At 38.5% G+C, this 25,302-nt stretch overlaps 1 protein-coding gene across 3 annotated transcripts in view; it reads right to left on the reverse strand.

Annotated features, from left to right (window-relative positions):
* Positions 1-25,302, reverse strand: part of fstl4 (follistatin-like 4) — a 210,251-nt gene that overhangs the window by 57,957 nt on the left and 126,992 nt on the right. For all 3 annotated transcript variants that reach the window (XM_028031338.1, XM_028031339.1, XM_028031341.1), the window contains 2 exons: positions 16,597-16,787; positions 13,239-13,359 (listed from right to left, as the gene is read on the reverse strand). In XM_028031338.1, the coding sequence (XP_027887139.1) occupies positions 13,239-13,359; positions 16,597-16,787 (312 nt within the window). The remainder of the gene's footprint in view (positions 1-13,238; positions 13,360-16,596; positions 16,788-25,302) is intronic.

The raw sequence follows: 25,302 nt of genomic DNA on the forward strand, positions 1-25,302 counted from the left end.
ACAAAGTGAACTCCGTAAAAACTAGGCTGCACTTATGAGTTCATCCGAATATTTTAGAAAATCAAACAAGTTGATTTATTGAATACAATACTTTGCCCTTCATTTCATATTATTGACAGAAACCAAACACCAGTCTAGTTTCTACACCAAACAATGTTCAAGACATATTTTACCATAACAGTAATTGTTTCTTCCAATTAGATGCCTGGACTAAAGTTTCTAAATTAAACACAAATTGCCCACCACGAAGAGTAAACCAGCATGTCAACTAACGTTTTGCACAAAACCCAAAAACATAATATTTACCATTTACTTTACAATTATAAGCCAAAATGTAGCAAAGTTCCAGGTTTTATACAACATTTCCCAAAAGTTGTTATGTGAGCTAATAAATATTTGTTGTAAAGTTTCAATTCCAGTTTTAAATTAAAAGGATATTCCTATCTGAGTTTTTACAGGTGGATATTTTACACTTAGGCAGTGTAAACTGGTTCCAATTGGTTCCAATTAATTGACACAAAGACTCAGATCTTCTCTAAATCTGGAGAAACAAATCTCCAGAAAAAAAAGAAAGACACTGTTTTTATTCATTTATTACTTTTTACATATTTGTGCCATAAAAAATGGAGTAGAGGTGAAAACACACCAACAGTTTCACATCTTAAACCCAAAATGGTCAGTTTTAAGTATGAACAATTAATTTTTAGCAGCATAATGACACTCCGCAATCTTTCACTTCTTATTTGCGAGTTAATTACTCTGAAGTACAATAACTAAACCCGTTTATGTTGAAGTCTGGTAGAGGTTTGTGAAGCTCAGTGAATAATGCCTAATAGAAGCAGTGCAACAGAAGCATATCTATAACATCATAAACAGGCAGATGGCCCACTGCCTCCATTTGTCCTTTGAGAACTGCTCTCGTCTTCCTTTGTGTGGACGCACACTGGAGCTGAAACGTTTCAGCGTGAAGACGATCCCTCTGTTTCATAAAAGATGCTCACTACTGAGCCTGGGAATGTCCAGGGCTGCATCTGAAACTACACAAATCTGTAACGTCTAACTGTTAATCGTTCACTTCGCTCAATTTGCCTCCTTAACTCTAGTTCTCCTTTTATTTTCCGTTTCTCCTATCCGCAGGGAATTAGCTGCATCAGGAAAGTGTTCCACAAAATAAATAATTTACAGATTAAACAGACAGCCACAGTTGCTATGGCAACCTACTGGGCATCTCTTACTATTGTATTCACATCACGGCAAGGTGACCACGGCTTTGAGGCGATGCTTCTCTGTGCCTGTTCCTATGAGATGCAGCATCGTCTCTGTATTAAAGTGTATGGTCAATGTACATTAAGTAAAAATGGCTGAATTACAAATAACTACTTGTGATGAATCTGACTGTTTAAATCCTGATTGTTCAACAATAATTTTATGTTTCCCTGCTATAAGACGTGATTGGTAGCAACGCCCGGTTGACAGAGATGTTTCTGTACCGAGGCATGGATCATTTCTGTCACATGTTCTGCTGCAAAGCAGTTTATGCAAATGCAATACAAATATGACAGAAATTATTCAATTACACTATTTCTTAATCTCATGTTATGCTATGCAAACGCTCTGTCTGTTCGGATGAATTTTCACTCATGTCAGGATGCTGAACGGCACATTTTCTAAATTATTCAGAGTGATAGTTATGTCAGGACTGATGGTCAGATGATCATTAAATCTAGGCGGCTGTGCATCATCAGAATACATTCATGTATTCTTTATGAATAATGCATAAGATTGGGTGGTATAAAGGTTTATCACTAAATATTGCAATGACAAAAGCAACGTTAACTCACTCTTTTCTTCTCCCTTGGTCTTGGGATCATTGAGATAATATAATGAGTTTCCAAGGACAGTTAAAGTCCATCCAAGTGTCCAGATTTATTCAAGCAGAGCTTTTAATGCCTTGCACTTGAAATATTATAGTCTAGCAAATATTGTGTCATAGCAGTCCCATAAATCTGGCAGTACATAAAACGGAAAGCTTCACAAAGTGTTCCAGGGTTTCTACCAAACTGAGTAAGATTCATTACAAATTAAAGACGAAATTAATTCACTTGATTTTACTTTATAATTTAAGTAAAACAATTTAATAACCTTTGACATGTTTCCAAGCAAATTCTAATTAACTTATACATTTCCAAATCAAATGATAGAAGACAAAAGTTACAAAAATGTTTTAATTGTATTTTCCTTGAGACAACTTAACAGCTTTCGTTTGCAGGCTTATGTGGGAGGATAAATTCTTTCTGACAGTTTTCTGCTGCCTTGCATCATGGGGCTTATAGTTTTGTTACAGCACTAAGTCAGAACTAATTTAAAGCTTGCAGCTCATTTTGCAAAAAAAAAAAAGAAATTAAAAATTAAGAAGCAATGAATATATCAACTTACAAATTTAAGACATAAAGTCAAGACCTACAGCAGTTTGGTAAATCTGGGTCTATTTGTGAGATTATTGAATATAAGGAAACTAAAAGCCTTCCAGAAACCCCTTCAGATCCTTTCTCCCCTGGTTGTAAGCCTATTGATGGTTCTTATATTTCACATTAGATTTCCTTTCACTCAACAACACGTATTGATCCGCGGGTGTAAACAACCAGAGGCGTTAAAGAGGCGCTGATGTTTTTCATGTTCTTATGGCGAGCCTGCTCCATTTATGTTTTTGCAGAATTTAAATGCTGCATCACTTATTTGAGTTCATATTAACATGACTGTAGTGGCAGAAAATATCATCTTTCTCCATGTTTAAGCTCATTAAACACGTGTTATATTACTAAGGGTCTAATTAAAGTACTGCAGAAAAATCTCATGTCACCACAGCAACTGGCTCGGCTTCATAAGAGGTTAATAACCTCATCTCCATGCAGCACTGTAAATTCTTCTAGAGTTAGATATTCCTCACAAACATGTCCTTTTCCACCTTAATCACATTAAGCTTACAAACCACCAGAGGTGGGGACTCGAGTCACATGACTTGGACTCGAGTCAGACTCGAGTCGTTAAAATCACGACTTGAGACTTGACTTGAAAAAATGCTCAAAGACTCGGACTTGACTTTGACTTTCATGCCATTGACTTGGGACTTGACTCGACTTGAAGCTGTTTACTTGAAAAGACTTGATATTTTTTACTCAAAGTCTTAAAATTTAAAACACATTATTTATAAAGTGGCGTCATTAATTAATGTCACTCATTCCGTATCAATATGCGCAGACCGTCACTATGGTTTTCCTCTCTCCTTATGTATGTATGTGTACGTAGCTGCAGCACAACCAATCAAATTAACAGGATTTGGACGTTTAAAAAAACGCGGCAAAGCTACAGAGCTCAGGGAACGAAATACGAAATAACCGCTCGAATATGCTTCCGCGAGTAATTTCTTTTGGCTACGTAGGTTATGAACTTTCGACTAAAAACCGAACTGCAACTTGTAAAACATGCAAGAAGAGAATATCGGATGGAGATGCCACGACGTCCAACTTTGTCCGGCATTTGAAGCTTCACAAAGATCGGTAGGTGGCGCTTTTCTTTTGCTGTAAGATAGCTGACTTTAGCTAACTTCGTGTTAGCTAAAGGGTTAAATTGGTGATTATTTACCATAAATCCGGTCCTTCAAATGCCTCCACAAATAATGTGCACCGTGTTAGCTCAGGAAGCCGGTGGATAGTGAGCGGGGCTCCGGAACAGAAAGCAGATTCTGGACCTGAACACAGGGAACAGAGTCTCTCTGTCCCATCATGATGATGAGCCGGGTCTAGTATCATCTAAGGATGGTTGGTGTATTTGAAGACATCTACGTTGGAAAATTATATTGACAATATATTGTTTACTGCAGTCAGTGCATTAAGTCAACTGTTTTTGACTTAATGCACTGACCGGCGTGACTGTCACATGTCGCACAGAACCCATTTCCAGATTTCTATCATTTGAGATAAATACATATTTTAAAAAGAACAAATGGTCTATTATTTGAATTTTATGTATAATTGCAAATTATAAAAAAAATAAAAATAAAAACGACTCGAAATGACTTGAAATTAAAGGTTCCTGACTTGAGACTTGACTCGACTTTTGCCTGTCTTTACTTGAGACTTGACTCGGACTTGAGGACAAAGACTTGAGACTTACTTGAGACTTGCAACACAGTGACTTGGTCACACCTCTGCAAACCACAATCAATATAATGAGATAAAAAAATATGATAAACTGGAAATGACTGACAGCCCTCCTTCAGGTGAAGTACGCATCTTTTAGTTTCATTTATGGGTGAAGTTGGAGAAGCAAAGTTCTGATTTTTTTGTGAATCATGATCACCTGGATTCCAGCACAAGTTAGCACAAAGCAGCTAGTCGGTCAAAAGCTATTTTATTTTGGTGGACCATTTACTTAAAGTCTTATATCAGCAAACTGCATTTTAAAGCCATTACATTATTGTCCAAAAATGTTTTTTTTTCTTTGCATTAGAACAGAACCACCCAATATGGCTTCCTCTGAAATGATCTGAATGTAAATAACCATTTATTTACAGTGATGTGGGCCATTGCAGCTTACCAAAGGATTGTGTTTAAAAAAGAAAAAGTGGCTTAAAACTGGATCATTTAAAAACAAAACCTGAAGAAACCGGTGCAAAGTTTCTGAACATTATTAAGATACATTCTGTACCACAGGCATGTAGATCCAAGCTGTGCTGAATGTGTTAAGATGACGAGACGGCGAGCAGCGCTGCACCCCACACTGACCAGCTGCATCTTAACACCCAAAATAAAATGATTTATGTTGGGCTATTTACTGGCTGAACTTTAATTATCCTTCTAAATTACAAATGGCCCTAAAATGTTATTAGTGCACACAACACTTGTAGTAAAGAACTTGTTTGGTTTTCATGTGTCTTCCATCACTGGAAAGCTTGGCAGGTAAATGAGTCAAAACGCCCCGAGTCGACATGTTCATGGTTTTATCATGGCCAGTCACATTTACAAAACTATGAGTTGGGAGATTAATATTTTCATTTCATGTTGTTTATGTTAAGATGTGTTATTGTGGGGCAATTTCAAGTTAGATGGTCTGTGAGTGTTGGTTAAACGTCCTCGGCCTGAAAAAGTTTGAGAAGCTCCTAAAAGGCAAACTTTGCTTTCAGTATATTCAGTATACTGAGATATTCAGTAAAATCCAGGCAGGTTTCAGATAAACATGTTTCTCTTTAATGCTGTTCTGAAAGGGAAGTTAAATCACTGCTAACCTTAAAACAATCCACACAGCATCTTCTAGAAAACCTCAAAGTGAGCTTCAGATGTGTTCTGATTGGGGAGCAAACCACCAACGGATCACACAGGAAAGTGTAATTTTTTAAATAACACGAAGCTGCAGAGCCTCAGGCAGAAAGTAAATCTGTCTTGGATTAAAGCCTTTACAGTCCCTTACCTGTTAGTGCGGCTCGTGGACAATGGGTAATTACCCAGGAATAGAGATGACACTTGGAAAGCACCATAGCCCCATATTCACACTGGCAATTAGATGTTAAGGTCCAGTGAGCCGTAATGAGGCATCAGACACAGGCGAGGTGGAGTGGTGTGGTAATGATTTAAAATGAGAAGAATTAAAAGAAGAGAACAGGATTTTCAGGGAAATAAATCAGAATTGTGTGTAAAGGTTGAAGGCATATTAAAGTACAACAGATAAGAAAAGGGTACGGACAGCAAACAATGGAAGGTGCAGGCCATGTTCAGAGGAAAGAAAAGACTCCAGGATCTCCATTTCAAAGTGACTTTGCGGTTGACGGCTCCGCTGGAGGTCGCTCACCCACTCAGCTGTCAGAGAACAACAGGCGCCTCTTGTAAAAGTGAGATCTGATCTCAGCGAGATCATTTCAGCAGATTAAGGGCAAACTTGAGCAACATAAAAGATCAAACCCTGGCAGGTGCAGCAACAAAGAGACATTATCTGGCAACACAGGAATGTAAATGTCCAACATGGTGGCAGAGTTTAAAGAATAATCATTCTGAGACACAAAGCAATGTACCCGACTGACCACTTAACTGGATACAACACAAAGCAAATCCATCAAAGAAATGGCAGAAACTCAATCCTGAAGTCATTTAGAGAAGAGAAGATGACTCCTAAAGTTAAAACAGAGCATTGGGAAGGAAGAAGGAGATTTGAGTCACTTTGAAAGGCTGATTTTTATACACTGGGGTGTCCAAAGTGTGGTTCAGGGGCCATTTGTGGCAGCTGACTGCAATCTGGCCATCCAACACTTTTAGTAATTTTTAAAGGATGATATTTTCCATGGCAAGTTTATTTCTTCTTAAAAGGAAAATATTAAGTATAGCAGAGAGACTTTTTTTTTAGTTAGCCTTTAATTTTTATTGCTATTATTATTGTGTTCTTTTACATTACTAAAATTTGTTTTTATCACATTTTGATAAATTGACTCAAACTGAATGAGTTATGTACGCATAAAAACCTCCTCTTGAGTTAAATTAAAACTTGTTTTTGTTTATCTGCAGACAGAAATGCTCCTTTAATTAAAACCCTTGAAGCTGCTCTTCTACTTGCTGATTGTTTCTTTGCAATTAGATATCCAGACAAAGTGGCTGCAGTCCTCCCCGTTCTGTTTCTTATAATCATTAAGTTCTCCTCTTGCGTTAGTGAAGGTAAAACCAAATTACTGAGAAATGTGAGACTTCGTGACATGAAGCCAGATCCTCCCATAAACTGCTCCACATAAGCATCAGGAGACACAAACCTCTCACCACAAACTGACTGCTTCTCTCACCAGGCCATCAATTACAACTATAATATTTCATTTCCCCCATTTCTTCCACAGGTCTATCGCTTTAGATAGGAAGCACCAACACTCGTCCAAGGCTTCCCTCATATCCTGTTCATCCATTTCAGCTCCTTGTCTTCTCATTCTCATCCTCCCTCTTGGTGTCTCCTTTACTTTCTTGATAAATTAGTAAGAGCTGCTGAGTGGTGCTGCCAGTGCTGCTCGGGATCTCCTTATAATTACACTCCTTACTGGAGTCATGGAAAGGAAATACAGCAGAGGATTAGCTGAGAAAGGAGCAGCTGCTTTAGGAGCAGCAGGAGGAAACAATAAGAAAGTTGCCCTGGTTTAAATTACAAACAGTTGTTCTTTTTAAGTAAGAAAAGTCAATTTTTGCTTAAGGTGTATTCCTTTGAAACAATGAATCTCAAAATGGACTTGTTGGATATTCAATCAAAGAAAAAGCTTTAAAAACATGACTGAAGTTCAGATTTTAAGAAGAATGTTGACCTGTGTGTATTTTTAAGGGTTCTTCTCCCAGAAAAGATTTAAGCCAACGTTGTTATTACAGCCGGTAGAATATAACTCAAAGTTTGCCAGCTTGCATCGCCACATCAGCGCCAAAGTATTTCTCGATGACTAAGTTTTGATTTCACAGATTTAACTGGAACTGTGCTGACATGTACCAAGCTGAATTATCAGTAAGTCATATTAAAAACGTATAATAAGCTTGCTGGTGTTAGCACATCTCTATATGTCTTTACGTAAACAAATGTCAGACTATATATCTTGGTGCTGTTATCAGATCACTCTAGCTGTTCTTAGCTGAGTTAATTTTGTGTTGAGCAGCAATAACACTTATATAACCCAGAGTGGTAAACATTTCACATGACCGATTTTTATTTCTGTGGATTATTAAAGGGCTATATAAATAAATAGGGCTTTGAGAAAATGATATCCTTGTTATTTTTCTCTGTGTTGTTCCTGATTCTGCTGTAAAATGTTTGAATTAATGGTAAAGATTTACAGAATCAGCTCCCGCAGACTGATGGAGCCATCTTCATTCTCCTGCCTGCTTCTGTCTCGGCGGGACCTGGAGGGTTTCCACTGCTCTCCATGTTCCCGTCTGTACGCCAGATGCACCACATTCTCAACAGGATCACACGCTGAGGCCCCTAATTTCTCAGTGGAAAATTAAAGCGCACCAGTGCTGCTGTGCATCAATCCTCCTGTGATGGAAAGTTCCCTTCTGGCATGCTGATCTGACAAATGCAACAGTTTCAGTGACAAAACCAGCAAACAAATCTCCTCCCTGATTATCTGGAGAGGCTCTGAACGCGATGCAGGCCGACAGTTCAGACAAAAGAAATTACAAAATCAGAGCCAGATCTTTATGTATGCTGTTAAAATTTTAAGTGATACTAAAAAATATTAAATATTTTTACAAACAAAAATCCAACAACTTTTATGTGAAGTTGTATTCATCCTTACTGTACTTAGTCCAAGGGTTTGGTAAAAAGTCTACTCACGTAGAGTAACTGACCAAATTATTAAACATTTAATATTTACAATTTCATTATGAATTGGACCAAAATATAAAAATAAGTTGAAATTTTGGCATTTTAAGGACCAAAATGACAATATTTCATGAGTAGCAACAAATAAAATGTTTCCAAATCAGTTTTTTTCAATAAAAAACTTCAGAAACCTTAACAGAAACTGCAGGTGTGTGTTTGTGTCCGATGAGTTTCTGGTTAAAACGTGTTTTTCACTCAGTGGGTAGAAAATCCAGAAATTTTATTTGAGTAAAAAGTACTGCGTAGTAAAGTAAATTTTCTCCAAAAGTTACCCCAGTAAATGTAACTAGTAACAGCTTTGTTAGTCAGTAAACGTTAAGCAAGCGAATGTGGAAGAAGGAGCACAAGCTGGAAGCAACCAAATGTTTTTTCCAATGGGCCATAAAACTAAAACAGACCAACAGAGACATAGTGGTGGCAGCATCATGCTGTGGGTAAACATTTCTTCACTAGGACAATAAAGTCGATCAGAGATTTTTTGAAGATGGATGCAGTGAAACAGAAGTGATGCCTAGTCAGCGTTAATGGTTAATGATGTGGTGCATTAACTGCAGCTTCTGTAGGGAATTAAGTTTGGATGAACATAACACACTGATTTACCATATCCGGCTCTTTCTATTGCAGAACTATGAGGCAAGAAAGCCATAAAAGCCAAATAAATGCAACAAAGTCTTTCAAATGCAAAGACTTTGAAAACAACAGGATACATATCCAATTTAGTACCACATATACAGGAAAGACATGAGAGATCTCTGCATTGAACCCCATTGAAAACCTCCTGGTTATTCCACCAAATATAGATTTCTGAACTCGTCCTGAGTAAAATCATTAGTATTGTTATTCCTAAATGAGTATCAGCCACTTTTCTTTACATTATTTGAGGTCTGAAAGAACTGCATCTTTTTTCCTCTTTTTCTGCAAATACTAAATTACTGCTTGGAATTTCAGAGACATGTCAGTAAGACATAGAACAAATGTTCACTTTACTCAAACTTAAGTAGAATCAGAGAAACTGATTATTTTATTTTTTTCCGGAGCTGTAGATGTGATTATAGACGTGAGAATTGGGTGGAAACTTGGATAGAGGTTAGATATGGACCAAAAATACAGATTTTGGTCACAATGTGAACATAGTCTTAGAAATTGTACATTCCTAAATCTGTTTTAGTTTGTAGCTATCCTTTAGAAATGACGTTCACAGAAGTTTTATCGACTTAATTTAGGAAAATGTTCATCAACAGCCAGTATTTTTACTGAGAATCTCACTGCTGCCGTTTGAATAGTTTTCCAATAAACTGTACATAACATGCAGATAATGTACTTCTGCATTGTAGCACGTTTCCTTTAGGGAGCTCTGACCTTGTGTGTGGGTGTGTATATATGTATATATTACACCTGTAGGCCATAGAGCTCTCTCAATAATCCCTCTCACTTATCGACTCTACTGTTAATGCACTGCTGCCTTTAGCTGTACAGTTAATGCGATCCGATAGCAGCTTTCATGTCTGTGAGGCAAATTCCTGCACATTTGCTATTGTGTAATTACAGGGTTTTGATTCTGATACAAAGGGCATCTCCTCCTCCACAATAATGACAGTGTAATGAATATTAGGAAACACAAGCCTGTGAACCTGCGAACCATTAGGGAACCGCAGTGCTGATTCAAAGCTATTAGGTTGTTATCTCTGTCCTGCAATAAGCTCCAAAAGAATGGGAATTATTCTGTTGCACAGAGCAGTCGCTCTTTTCTCAGGCTTTATTGAGCAAACCTGCAGAATTATTGGTGTAAAATGCACCAGAGAAAACATTGACAACATTCCCCTCCAGTTTATCTCTTCTTACCTCCAGGAAACGAGACTTCAGGCTCAGATTCCCAGGAATGTGTGATAACCTTGCAGCATGAACTCACGCTTATCAAAGGGATTATTACAGGATTTACAATCATTTTATGGCTGCATTTACTGATTGAATTAGACACACAATTGTAAATCTGATTGCTCTGACTACTTTCTGTAGTTAATTATCCATAATCTCTATGGATAAATCAGTTAAAACCTGCAGTCTTTAGGAAAGGAAAAGGTGTTGAAGCATTTCTGTTCTGTTCAGCAGCCGAGCCGAAGAGACAGGAGAGCAGAAAACATGACAGAATAAGGAGCAGTGGATCGATAGGAATGCAATCAGGACTATTCGCCAACCATATTTTCTAATCAACTTGTTGCAAAAAAGAAAAAGAAAAAATATATAACAAGATTCATGTGGCAAGACAGCAAAACATTGTGATGCGCTTGTCAAGATTTATGTGTTCGATTAGTGGTGAGTTTTACAGGACAGGAGGAAACCACAAAACAAGGCAGCACACAAATAAATAAAGTAGCTTAAAAATCAATTTATGACCCTTTTACTTTTCCACATTTTGTCCCAGTGTCACCACACACTTAAGTGGTTTTACTGGGACTGTTTGTGACAAACCAACAGAGAGAAGAGAAACATTTAGAAGTGGAAAAAAATGAGATGAGATTTGTATTCATTTCATTTTTTTAAATAAACTAAATCTGTGGATCCAACTTCAGAAGAAATTAGCTAATAGTCTGCTTGTGTAATTTAATTTGATAAATTTGTTCTGAGAAGGGAAACAGGATCAGGTTTTATTAAAGGGTGTTAGATTAAAGTTTACCATTACAACAACTTTGTCAGAAATATTTTTGATAAAAACACTGAACAGTCTACAGTATTATTATTACTGTGTTGTTTTTACATCTAAAATAAATATTTATCAAATAAAGTCTATTGTTACAACTAATGGATCATTTAAAAGATCTTCAACATGTCAAATAAAGTTATTTTAAGAGTTTTCACCTGCTTCAGCCGCCTGTGCTGCTGGCCGAATCCAAATCCTGTCTGACGGGTCACAATAAACATTTCAAAGTTTTTACAGGTCAATTTTTTGTAACCTGGTAAATGTGGCCACAGTTCAAACTGTATGCACATTTCCTAAAGTTTACATTTTAGTTAAAAGACTTTAAAATGTCACCAAGAGCTGTGGGGAATAAGTTCACCTGAAATCAGATATTTGGCCTGAAAAATAAAAATAAAAAAAACATGAAAAAAATACCATCATTCTGGTGCATAATTTTCCTGCTTCTTTCCAAGTTTAAATCTGCATTGTCAATTTCCTCCCTGCTAAGCACACCTGCGATTCCTGGCTCTGCTGTTTCCCAGATCATTTACTGGATATAGAATTGAGATTATTCCAAGACATGCACACACACACACACACACACACACACACACACACACACACACACACACACACACACACACACGCCTACACACACACAATCATGATAAATCGCACAATTTAACAGCATCCACATGACCTAAAATACCAGATGTGCCACTCATACATAATGACTCCCTGTGGTTGTTGCCTTTCCACCGACCAACACTTAACCTTGAGCTTTATCTGATCAATATCTTGTTATTGGTCCCTCCCCACCTCTTCAGCTGCTTGTCAAACACAAAATGCTTTGACAAACTCAGCCTAATACCCCGTGGGCAAATCTGCAGGTAGATAAATAGTCAGATTTCTGCCCATCTGGAAAGCAGCAGCCAGCGGTGAGAAGTTTTCCGCTGTAGCCTCTCGCTGAATTAACGGCTAAGCTTAATAGAGCATCACCAGATGAAATTAAAGGCTCACAAATGGCCGACTGCCATTGTTAACTGCTGTCCTCACACATTTCCCATCACCTTGCAGGACCTGACCTCTTCTTCTACTCATGTCTGAAGTGACGTTTGGAGGAGGGGCGTCGGTTTTTAAATCGTAACGTGGTTCCCATGGCGACTGGAAAATGTTCAGGTTGGCGTTTCAGTGGCTTTAGTGAGAGGATGGTGATCATTGGTCCTAATGAGGCGGAAGCTCCCAGCGGTCGTTCAGATGCTCTAATCAAGGCTGAGGCCGGGCGCATGGCGACCGCGCAATCATCATTTGATCTGAAACACTTTCATCCTGATTGATGCAATGGTGGCGCTGAGTGGAGAGGAAGGGATGCTGGCCCGCTTTAATTGGTGCAAATGGACAGTTTTTGTTTCCAACTACAGCCGACATATGGACTGAAGTGGACGCAATTCAAAGTGTGTTTTATATAAACCAGATGGTGAAATTATAATCTTCACTGTGGATGTTGATATGATATGGATGGAGTGTTTAGAATTAAGTTATCAATAAAACATTAAACAACAATCTGATGACAAAATACAATGCTTTGATAGCCGACTGTGTTTCTATGACTTTGTATTTTTATGATGTAAAGGACTTTGAAATGCCTTGTTGCTGAAATGTGCTGCGCAAACAAAGTTGATTGATAAGTTAGAGAAAACAGATGTGATTTCTTGGTTCTTTAAATTGCCAAAGAACAACAAGATTTTCCAGCAGATAACAGGAAGAGATAATATGTTATATTTTGTTTTTCGTCATGAAAAAATTCTTGATTTTAAAATGTTCTGCAACATCTTTGCTGTTTTAGTAATGCTTGCTAACCACAATATTTTATAATCATTTCGAATCAAACCTTGTTTTGCAGAACATCTTACTTATACACACACATCTTAACGTTTCTGCTCCTATAAACATAAAATAGCCACTTCCAGCAGGAATACGAGTATTAAATATTTCCAACGCTATTCTGATATCTTCCTACATAACGGCTCTAATTGAGAAATAAAAAAAAAAAAACAGGCCAAAGCTCAACAACAACCAGCGATGGTAGATTGGCCACAAAACACTGACTGGTGGAAACAACGAACAAAAACATTCAGATCTCTCTGAAAGCAAAGATGTGAAAACTTACGGAAAGCTGTGTAAAACTCATGAAGGCTCAGATGTCCATCGTTGTTGTAGTCGTCGTAACGCAGCAGGTCCTGCATGGTGCACTCCAACAAGCTGCTCTCCATCTGCTCCTTCATCGATATCTGCAGACAGATCGCATCAGTAAATTGAAATGTCTCACTAGAACTATGAAGTGTCTTCTTCCTTTTGCTCCAAATATTCCCAATTTGATTATGAAAATTTTAAGAAAATAAACTCAAATGTTAAACAAGATGTCAAATAAAAAAATGTATATTTCAGATCACGCTGTTCAGCTAGGCAGTGGTCCTGCATTATTTCACCATTTAAAGTAAAGAATATTGAGGAGAGTCTCCAAACTGCTGCAGCTGCTCGTCGATATTTTTTCCAGACCGTTTTTACCTGAACGCCTCACAAAATAAGCCGGCAGGGTTGCTGGTCAGAGTCAAGTGCAGCCTCCAACTTCACACAATCACAAAAGTACAGCGTGTAATTTCCTTCCTCGGCGTCTCAGTGGCGCAGCGTCAGATCAACTTTAACCTCCGTTCTGATTCTCTGGTTTCACCCCAAAGGCAACAGAGGAACATCCAGTCAAACCCGAGAACGTTCTGCAGAAAGGAGGGAACGCTTTGGCTTTAATGACCTCAGTTTTAAAGTCAATGGACCATTAACTATTTAACCACATATAAAAAAAACCACATTTGTTTAGATTGATATGTCAAGGATTTATTTAGTTCTCTCCCTTACAATCTACAATATGGAATAAAATTCATATCACATCATACACATTGTGATGGTTCGCGGTAACAATATTTATCGCGATATGATTTGTATAAATCTTACAATACAAACAAAAATATCACATAATTGAGTGGAATATATACATCTGTATGTGTTAAAACTCGTTTCTTTGTGGATGTTATTTGTCTGTAATGTTTAAGTGTTTTGCTTTATGCCCATCATTGCCAGGCCTCCATTAAAAGTCTCACTTTAAGCACCGATCCCTCCTGCACTCGCAGGAGGGATCGGTGTCTGCCCCGCTGTCTGCCCCGCTGTCTGCCCCGCTGTCTGCCCCGCTGTCTGCCCCGCTGTCTGCCGCGCTCCTCTAGAGCGTTGCACTCAGACCGCCGGAGGTTGAACCCAAACCAGGTCCAGATCGTTGATGATATCTGAGCCAACATTAATGAGCTCTTCCTTTACGCTCCCCTCCACACGTCTTCTCGCTTCCTCTGTTTTGATGCTGACCGGTTGCATCATCGCCGTGTTTAGCCGCTAGACTACAACTCTCCATCGTAGGCCTAATTTCTACCATACATCTCACACATTCCTACTCTACAGTTAGAGTAAAAAACTAGATTCTTCTATCAGATTCTCATTTAAGTTTTGCAGAATGCATCATAGAAAACATTACCACAGGCTGTTTTCATAACTGATTATTGTACTACTTTGCTTTTTAACAAATAAGTTGCAAATACATGAGGACAGCAAGCTTACATCACACAGAAAGGAGAATTATAATCATGTTGCTTTATATTCAAACTCGGTTGTCAGTAGAAGGAGAATGGCTGTGAATAACAGAGAGCTTCAAAAGGAAAACATTAAGCTGTTTGAAAATAAGACGAACAAAAAACTATAGCTTCCATAACAGAATTACCAATCCCATCAAATCTGCCAAAACACAAACAAATTATTCAAGAGGCAGAGATTTCTCCATTGCCCTATTTGCAAACTCTATAGAAAAACCTCAAAAGCATCCAACACAGCGAGAGAATATTACAGATTTAGAAGCATTTTGCATGAAGAATGAGCAAAATCCCCCAAAGAAGAAGAAAAAGCCTCTTAGCTGTCACAGAGTTTAAAGGCCATGAAACATGCAAAGCAGATTGTTAGAGTGTAGATGCTGCAAAGAGCTGATGGATTTTTTTTCTTTTGGTTGCTTGAAAGCATAAATTTATCTAGATTAAATTAGTAGTCAGATTTAATTTTATGATTTACAGAAATTAGATCCTGAGAAGTGCAGTGTGAAAGAATCTAAAGGTAATGTAAGGAAAGCTGCATCATATGTCTCATTCCTGGTCTGTAACTATAACCCCGTCTTCCCAGTAATCTTCTTTTAAATGGTTTATATGGACACGCACATGTGACATGGCAGATTAAAGGATGTGAAACTTTTTATGCACCCTCAGCCGACTGCTGCCATATGTCTGCTGTCACAGGGTGCTCTGCCCTGGGGCGTCTGAATAAAACATCTTCAGACCCTCAGTAAAAGGACTTCACCATCCAACATTATCTGTGACAAAAGGCAGATCGCCGAGTGAAGATGCTGCGGATGGATGACTGCACTTCCACTTTGATCCGGAAAGCCGTCATCGATGCAAAGCAGAACTCATGAATTCCTACATGATAAGAATGTCTTATCAAGGGAGTTCTCTGCGTTATTAAATCTTTTAATGCAGCGCTGACATAAAAGGGTGAAGTCTCTTAACTTTTTTTTCCTCCTATTGTAAAAACTGAATAAAACTTGTTGGATTTTCACACAATCATCCAACAAAAGACCAGCATTCTGTAGCACTTTAAGACTATTTGGAGGTGCTAATAAATGCTCAGCTTCTTATGAGATTATTAAAAACAACGTTTGGGTTTATGACACACAAGAAATGAGAGATTAATGGAGATTTCCATTTCCTGGTAGCAGACGATGCTCACAATTACTGACCAGAAAAATCAGTTGTTTAACTTTAAAGACTCATATCTAATTAAACACACAATAAATGCATTAATATTTGTTAAAACTTAAACAAAAAATCTTGTTAATACTTTATAGTTGAATTGCAAACCACAACACTGGTTTAAGGGACGTATGAATATAAAAACTGATCTGATTGACTCGTACATGCAAACATTTTTAAAAGTGTGCTAATTTGGATTAAGTCAGTTTATTGTCATTTGGTAATCAGAATCAAAAATGTACTTTTAGAAGTATTTCTACTTTTACTTGAGTCAAATTCTGGATTTTCTTCCCACTGAATGAAAATCAAACATGTTTTAACCAAAGATCACCGGACAGACTCACCTGCGGCTTCTGTTAAAGTTTCAGGAGGAAGTGACGTATTGAAAGAAACTTATTAGGGAAAATTTTGTTTTGCCTGATTTTTTGTTATTCACATGAATTATTATAATTTTGGTCCTTAAAATACCAAGATTTCAACTTAACTTCATATTCTGGATGTAATTCTTAAATTTTAATTTGATGAGTAACTCTGTACTCAGAGTAGACTTTTCACCAAATACGTTTTTACTGAGTGAAAATATGTTGAAGTAGTTGCTACTCGTACTTTTTAGGCACTCTGAATAAAACTCACCTTCTCCAGTTCGTCGCTGATCAGCCGACCGTCTTCGTTTCCATCCAGGTATTTAAACATGGCGTCCACCAGCGCCCTCTTCTCCTCCATGTCACGCTGCTGGCTCCGCTCGCCGCTCCCCAGCGCTTTCGGTTGCATCTCCAGGAGCGTGCTCTTCAGCTTGTTGTACTCTGACATGGTGCATGCGCTGCCTGCAAGGGTAAACACACAGACATGGATAAAAAGACATTTAAATAATCTCGATTATACAAGCTTTTGGATTGTAGCTGTAAATTGGATTTAATGTGCTAGTGTGTTTAATAGTGGGAGTAGAGGAAAAAAGGGTTAGAGAGAAATGTAGCGTGTGTATCTGCACACGCATGTGTGTCCTTGAGACCTCATCTAAGGAGATGAAGCTTATATTTGCACGGTTTGTTTCAGAGCCTTTTGGTTTCTGAGGTTCTAAATAATTACATATAATCCCTGAATTCACATTACAGACAAAGGTAAATGTTCTCATTTAGTGCATTTTGAACGACATGGCATATTGTTGCCTGGATGTTGTGTTGTGGCTTTGAAGCTTAAATGTAAAACAATATTGGTTGCTGCGGCGGCGCAGAGGCAAAGCACTCCACACATGGAGTCGCAGGTTCAATTCCCAGCCTGGCGACATTTGCCGCACGTCTCTCTCATTACCCTCTTTGCTGTCTGACTTCTTTCAAATAAAGGACAGTAGAGCCAACAAAAGACCTTATAAAAAAGGTGTAAAACAGGGTAAAAAACTGTTTTCTTAATTACATTTATCCAAAGAGTCCCAAGAATAACAATACGTTTATTTTTTTACTCTTCTAAGTAAATGTTTATCCAAAAAATGTGTAAGGAGGAAGTGACTAAGCATGCAAAATATGGAAGAAGAAAGAATGTTTTCTTTCAGTGTGGAGAGTGAAGCTGGTCGTAGTTTATAGGAAACTGGATGGAGTTAAATGATTTCCAGTAAAAGTCACATTGATGGAAAGATTTGAAATAAACAAATTAAGCTCACACATTCTAGCATCCCAAACTGAGACCAGAGGAGAGAATCTCCTCATCCAATAAAGCTAAATAAAAACCAAGCAACATGCCGAGTTCAACAGTCTGATTCTTCTGGGTCAGCAACTCATTTTGATTCCACACCTGTAGCGTTATTTACCAAGGTGTTAACACTGTCCAATAACGAGGTTCCAGCTGGGCGACAGCTGAGAAAAGCTCCTTCCAGACCAGACTCTTTCTAAACGCACATCTGGTTCCCATACAAACACAAACAGCAGAACGTCTGATACCCAAAGAAAAGGTCGAGGTTTAATTAAACCCTCAACAACCTGAGGAGTCCAGGAAGGAGTTTAATAACCAACATGGGGGAGTAACTAGTAACTCAGGAAAAATACTTTTAGGAGTATTTTTACTATGCTTTACTTTTACTTGAGTAATTTTATGAAGTTTTTATCAAGGTGGATTTTCTACCCACTGAATGAAAAACAAACATGTTTAACCAGAAATTCACCAGAAACAGAAACAGACTTTAACAGGTTTTTTATTAAAAGAAACTGATTTGGAAACATTTTGCCTCATTTTATTATTTTTTGTTACTTGTATGAATTATTGTCATTTTAGTTCTTAAAATACCAAAATTTCCACTGAACTTCATCTTTTGTTCCATCTGATGATGTAATTGTAAATATTAAATGACTGATCAGTTACTCAGTACTTGAGTAAATTTAAACCAAATACATTTTACTCTTAGATGGCTGGATGGATACTTTCTACTTTTACTTGAGTGAAAATATGTCGATGTAGTTCTATTCTGACTTGTATATTATTTTTGGATACTAATGCTTATTCATGCAATTCATAAATGACATAAAATATTTAATGTTTTAGCAAAAGGAAGTTTTGCAACTTTGACTACAATAACACGTTTACTTTTTTAAAGAATTCATAAATACTGTCTGTACATGATGTAAGTTTTTAATGCAGGAAAGTTATTTCCTTAATTTCCTCCGTGGAATGGACCTTGCTCTGTAATTTAGTGGGGGAACAACACATTCGCTGTAGCTGCAGGAGTTCAGCGATGCTCAGTGATCAGAGTAAAAATGGAAGGCCTCTTGTACCTGCTAATGAATTACTTACAGAAGAAAGTCACATTACAGTCCAATTTGTGAGAGAGCAAACAAGGTTTTAGAGAGGACTTCTAATTTGTAGTACTCAGATTTACTAATCAACTTCATCCATCAAAGTGTTTTGCTAAATGTTGGTCAATTTAAAAAGGTTACAGGTACAATAAATCACATTAAACTCTGCATATTTCTAACTCGACTGAAAAGCGAGACACAAATGACACTGTTGACCCTTCGAAGACTCTGAAAGCCATGCAGCAGAGACAATGCGCATTCTTCCCTGCAAGCAGGCAGTCACGTCAAGGTCTTTGCTAAATCCATGCTCAATGTTATTCCTGCAAGGCGAATGAGGCGTGAGAAGGCTCAGATATTAGGGATCATCACCTGACCGTCATCTCTGTCCTCGCACCGCAGGGACAGAAATAAATTCACCTCCATGCCAATTTAGATCTTGTCATATACGGCAGGAATTAGGCTCTCCTTGCCCCAGTCTCACCGCGCTGCTTCACAATCTATGCAGCAGATAGCAAGGGCACCTGTGAGAAAACTGTTTACTAAATATTTAACATACATTCTGCTGCACCAATATTTTAAGACTGAAGCAGAAGCAGAGCTGAGTGCTACAGAGAGTCATGTCTGCTCTGTAAACCTCCTGTCCTTTGACTCCAGATTTCTTATTTTGCTGAGCGCAGCAGCTGAAGACGTGGCAGAGAAATATCCGTCTGCATTACGGAGGATCCACCTCTTACTGCTGCTTTATTGCTCAGGAGGGACCTGGACTCTCTTTACAGCCTGTTTGAAATATTAGTTATTTAAGTGAGCGTGCCAAAGCGGCTCGGACGCTCAATGTGCTTCTCTTCTCCCTGAAACGTTCTGCAAACTTAAACCTGGGAGGAGTCCAGCAGAGAAACAAATGGAAAGTAGGAGGAAACTTCAAGGTGAAAGGAAAACTACTGGTAAAGTACAGAAGCTACAGCAGGACTCCTGCAGTGTTGTCAGGCAGAAAGCTACAAAGCACATGCCAACTTCAGCACCACTAGCGGGCAGGTAGCTGTAGTCTCTCAAAAATCATTTAAATTTAATCTCTCAGTTTTTCTTGCTTTTGAATCGATAGCAGGTCTTCATAAGCCAACTCTGTCAACAACAACTCAACAACTATTACCGTTAAAACGTTAAAACGTAGTCTAAAAAACTCACCGTCTCATCTGGGGGTTTTATAATAATGTGGTTCTTTAATATTAAAAAACTTTTTTTACACAAACTTTATAAAGTTCCACTCTGACTCTTCATATTTAGAGACAATTGAGTAAATTGTTTAGTTTCTAGAACAGACAGGCATAAACTGCACTTCAATTTAATATCTGATGAAATATGCATCATCAAATTGCTTAAAGATCACATTTTTAAAAACTAAAGAATAAAGTCAACCCTAAAAAAAGTTAATTAAGAAAAGCCTAGTGCATTTCATAAATAAATCAAATAAATATTGAGCGTAACTCGTCCAGGTTCAGTGTGACTGAGGAACACGACTCACTAGCAATTATCCATCAATATGTGATTTATGCAAGTCAAATGTTGCTTTATTGAAAAAATTGTCAAATTAATATTAATGGAAAAATAGGTCAACGTTGCTACACGTCTAGTAGAAGTAAATTAGTGCATAAAAACATCAGTATTTCCTGGGCACTGGGGCGTTTGGCGACCCAAAGCATCAATCCTTCATGTGATGAAACCTCCCACAGTGCCCTGCAGCATGTAAAAGTGCTCTGCGTTAAATTTATGTATGCCTGACCTCCTCTGGCTGAGATGATGGGATTATTTACTGCCATGCTGCCTGTATGCTAGTAAGATGCAACAGTGATGGACCTCCCCTCCAGATAATTATGGATATGATGGACACTTTCTGCTCCTGAGGGCAGCTGGGTCTGAGAGAGCACAGCCAATCTGGGATGGGTGACACAAGCCACAGAAGAACCACATACTGCATAATCGCAGCTGGCAGCTGTTTAAATCGGCTTACTGTGAGCTTCATAGTTTATACAGAACTTCCTCTGTGACAGAAACTACTTCAATATTCCTCTTGTTGCTTTTTCCAAATGCTCTTATTTAAATCAGAGAACGCAAAATGTTCACCTATTGACCTTTTGCAACTACGTCACTCAGGAATTAGCAATAAATCAATTAATGAAATGATAAATTAAAACGAGCTCAATAATTTCCATTTGTGTGATTTATCATTTTTCTCTTTTCTATCTTTCTACCAAACACTGGATGGTCTCAACTAAACCTTTTTTTTCTTTTAGGAAAATTTCATTTACAGAGACTTTATAATCCATTTTATTTGTTGTTTCTGTTTTGTTTATTCATTTAATGTCTTACAGTTCCAGCATTAAATGCTTGTTAGAATTGAAAGGTTACTGAGCTTTAAGAATGCATTCGTCCATTGTTATGGATATTATCTGAAAATGGACTCAAAACAACATCGTTTTTCATGATAACTTCTGGGACAATTTATTGCCCACAAAAATTTGTTATCATGACATCAACAACGTCATTTAATTGCTTGAGGGATGGGAGTGTTGAACAGAACGACTGAAAATGTTTTTTCCAGTTTTTTGTGGTTTCTTCTTATTCGAGTCGAGTTAATTTGTGAACGTAACTCATCTGGTTGGGCTTTGGATTCCCAAACGTTTTAAACAGCTAGTTTAGAAACCGACCCGAACCTCCTGAGTGTTGGTCAAATTACCGACGTTACCTGAATTCACACCACATGATTTATGTCACTGTGTCCTAAACAGCGCTTCCCCTGAAACCAGAGATGCTAACCAGCTGTTTTCCATACATGCTAGGCTACATGACGGTGTGGCACTGTCTCCATGGTAACCAATGATTAGACATGTACCTTCTCCATAATGTGATGTTTGGCATCTTTCTCATCATATTTACTTATAAAGTATATGAATGTTAATATTCATACTTTGTAAAAAGTGTTTGCAGCAAATCTGCGATTACACCAAAAGTTGACAGTCATTATGATTGACAGCCGCCACAACTTTCCTCACTAAAAATTATAAAATAAAAAGACAAATTTGCTTTCTGTCCTTGCCTGTGCAGCCGACTGCGCAGCACCCTATGAATATTTTAAAGTGAAATCAATTAAATAAAAGCGATATTAAACTACCAGCTGCTTGTTTCTAGATTAGCTTTTAAAGAGAGCACTGGTTGTTTTGACGTCCGTCATGGCGCAGTTCTGAAAAGCGTGACATCACGTGCAAAGGGTCAGTAATAAAATGATGTTATTTTAAAATAGTGAGGACTGCTGTCCAGGAAGAAAGTGTGATTCAGTCTGGGTTCTAAAATATCTTGTGTAGGAGAGCTGGGAGATGCAACAGTAAAACTGAGGCTCAGAAAAGGAGGGACTGGAGGGATCAGTCAGTGGGATCAACTGAGATGCAACAGCAGACTACTGAGTCTAAGCGATTTTTATTTTCAGAATTAATATCTTACGGGGGAGATCACGTGGGTCCGGACCAAGATGGACGCTTGAGGCTCTTCTCCGCTCCAGGCTAAAAATAATTTTACATCTTCCTCCAGTTAAACTCGTTCTTGTCTACTTTGAAACATTTCGGGGATGCCTCGATCACAACGTGAAAAAGATTTCCCAATCTTTTCCCCGCCGGGTTCTTCCACCAAGAAGAAAACCGTTCCGAGGGAATCAAGTCAGGGTGAGGCTAATGCTAGCGTCTCGGAGCTAGCCGACCAAACTACAATGGAGCTGATTTTATCTGAGGTAAAGTCGTTGGCCTCCCGGATGAAAGATATGGATGCATCCATCGGCACCCGACTCGATACTATTGATGTCGCATTGGGCGATTTAAGGGCCTCTGTCGGTTCGGTCCAGAGCTCCCTGTCGCTGCTCTCTAGCAGAGCGGCGGACTTGGAAAAACGCATGGAGGAGGCCGAGGGGAGAATCTCCGGGACGGAGGACAGCCTCGGCGCCCACGGGACAAGCATGGCCGCCATGGAGAAGATAGTGGAACAGCTACAGCTAAAAATAGATGACTTGGAGAACCGTGGTCGGCGTAAAAACTTAAAAATCATTAACTTACCAGAGAAAGTAGAGGGCAACACTCCTCTTGTGGACTTTCTCCAAGAAATGCTACCGACCTTGGTCGGTTTACCAGCTGATCATCCAGCATTGGAGACCGAACGGGCCCACAGGGCTTTAGCTCCTGCTCCGGCCCCGAATAAACCACCACGAAGTATCCTGGTTCGTTTCTTGAGATATTCGCACAGAGAGGCTGTGCTTAATGCAGCAAAGAAGAAGCGTGACATATTCCATGACGGCTCTCAACTGAGATTCTACCCCGACCTGTCGGCGGAGGTCCTGAGGAGAAGGAGAATTTGGTGCTGTGGTGAAGGAGCGGATCCGCCGCGACAAATACCGTGGATTCGCTTATCCCGCTCGCCTCAGATGTCTTCATGAGGGGCGAATCCGTTTTTTCGATACATCTGAGGCTGCCGCTGCATTTCTGGACTCGCTTAAATGAGGTATTCTGTTTATTATTGTTTCTTTTTTCCTGCTTTATTCAGGAAATTTGGAGGAAGATGGACTTTATACCCACGCTGAGACCTAAAAAACAATTTCTCTTTTTCTCCTTTTTGAACTTACTATGTTGGGAGGCCTCTCACTGTGGCTAAATCTTATTTCATTTTTTTGCCTGGACCACGGATGGTGTTTTGAGCATCCAGTTGTCGCTGTGATCGAACTTAGAATCGGGAGTTGTATGCTGTTTGGAAACGTTAGTGACATCTTTTTGGGTTGTTCTTTTCTGTCGTTTGGGGACAGGATAGGGGAGGGTGAATGCTGCTGTTTGCAGATTCAGTATTTTATTTATTTTATTTGTTTTTATGTTAAATGTCAGGAACCTAAATGTGTTTTTTCTCTTTTTTATACATGCACAAATGTCTATGTACAGCCCAACCTATTCAAATATGACACCCAGGGTTTAAGAGCTGTTTTCTGCCCTTATAGTTTGTATGTCTGGCTCTCTTAGGATTGTTACCTGGAATGTACAGGGACTGGGCCATGTGATCAAGAAGAAGAAGGTTTTGTCTTTCTTGAAAAAAAATAAACTTGACATAGCACTATTACAAGAAACTAGGTTATCTGCTACAGAACATTTGAAACTTAAAAGGGACTGGGTAGGTAATGTATATTTCTCCGCCCATTCACAAAATAAGAAGGGTACGGCCATTCTCATACACAAGAACCTTCCTTTTATTCTGGAGCATGAGGAGAAGGATTCAGAGGGGAGATTTATTCTAATTACAGGGTCGATCCATGGACAACATATAACTATTCTCAATGTATACGCTCCTAATGATGACTCGCCTCAGTTTATGTCACGAATGATCTTATTATTTAACCATCATTGCAAAGGAATTGGTTTTTTGGCTGGTGACTTTAATTGCGTAATGAACGCATCTCTGGATAGGTCCTCCTCTGCGAAATTGTCGAACCCAAAAGCTTCAGCTGTCCTAAAAAACTTATGCACAGATACTGGTTTGATAGATATTTGGCGACATTTACGTCCTAAAACAAGGGACTATACATTTTATTCACATCCCCATAACTCTTACTCCAGGCTGGATTATTTTTTTATCCCCAAATCGCTTTCACACTCAGTTCAAAGCTGTAACTTAGACCCCATAGTCTTGTCAGATCATGCACCAGTATTTTTAAGTGTTGCTCCAGTATTACGTATGCCTAGAACTTTCACTTGGAAATTCAATACCTCCTTTTTAGATAATAAATCCTTTTGCAACTTTGTCCGGAATAACTTATTGCAGTTCTGGCTTGACAACAAAAACTCTCCTGTATCTTCTGCTATGATCTGGGATGCAGCAAAAGCTACTTTGCGCGGCCATCTTATTTCTTACTGCTCTCACCAGAAAGCGGCTCTAGCGGAGAGAAGAAATAACCTTGAAAAAGAGGTGATTCGACTAGAACAAATACACAAACAATCACCAACATTGTCAAATTTAAAGGCACTAATGGCTGTTAAATCTGAGCTTAATATAGACTACACCCGCCAAGTTCAGAAATTATTACTTTATACTAAACAGAAATACTATGAATTTGGTAATAAGTCCAGTCACATGCTTTCTCATTTATTGAAAAATCAAGTTAATAGTCGCTTAATCAATATGATAAGAACGCAAAACGAAGACGTCTCATATGACCCAATAATTATCAACAGCACTTTCCGGGATTTTTACACATCTCTATACAATACAGACATGGCTGACCCAGAAGATATCACCTCCTATTTGAGCAATATATCTCTACCTTCTGTCACGGGAGAGGACCGTGCTTTTTTAGATGCTGCAATCACTCCGGAGGAAGTTTGGGCTGCAATTAAATCTATGCCAAACGGAAAGTGTCCTGGACCTGACGGGTTTCCATTGGAATTTTTTAAGTCATTTTGGCCAGAGATTCAACCAATATTAATGCCCGCTGTTAATGACATTCTGAGAAATGGCATCCCCCCCTCGTGGAGACACGCTTCCA

Source organism: Xiphophorus couchianus, chromosome 11, assembly GCF_001444195.1.
Source record: "Xiphophorus couchianus chromosome 11, X_couchianus-1.0, whole genome shotgun sequence".
NCBI classification, from domain to species: Eukaryota; Metazoa; Chordata; class Actinopteri; order Cyprinodontiformes; family Poeciliidae; genus Xiphophorus; species Xiphophorus couchianus.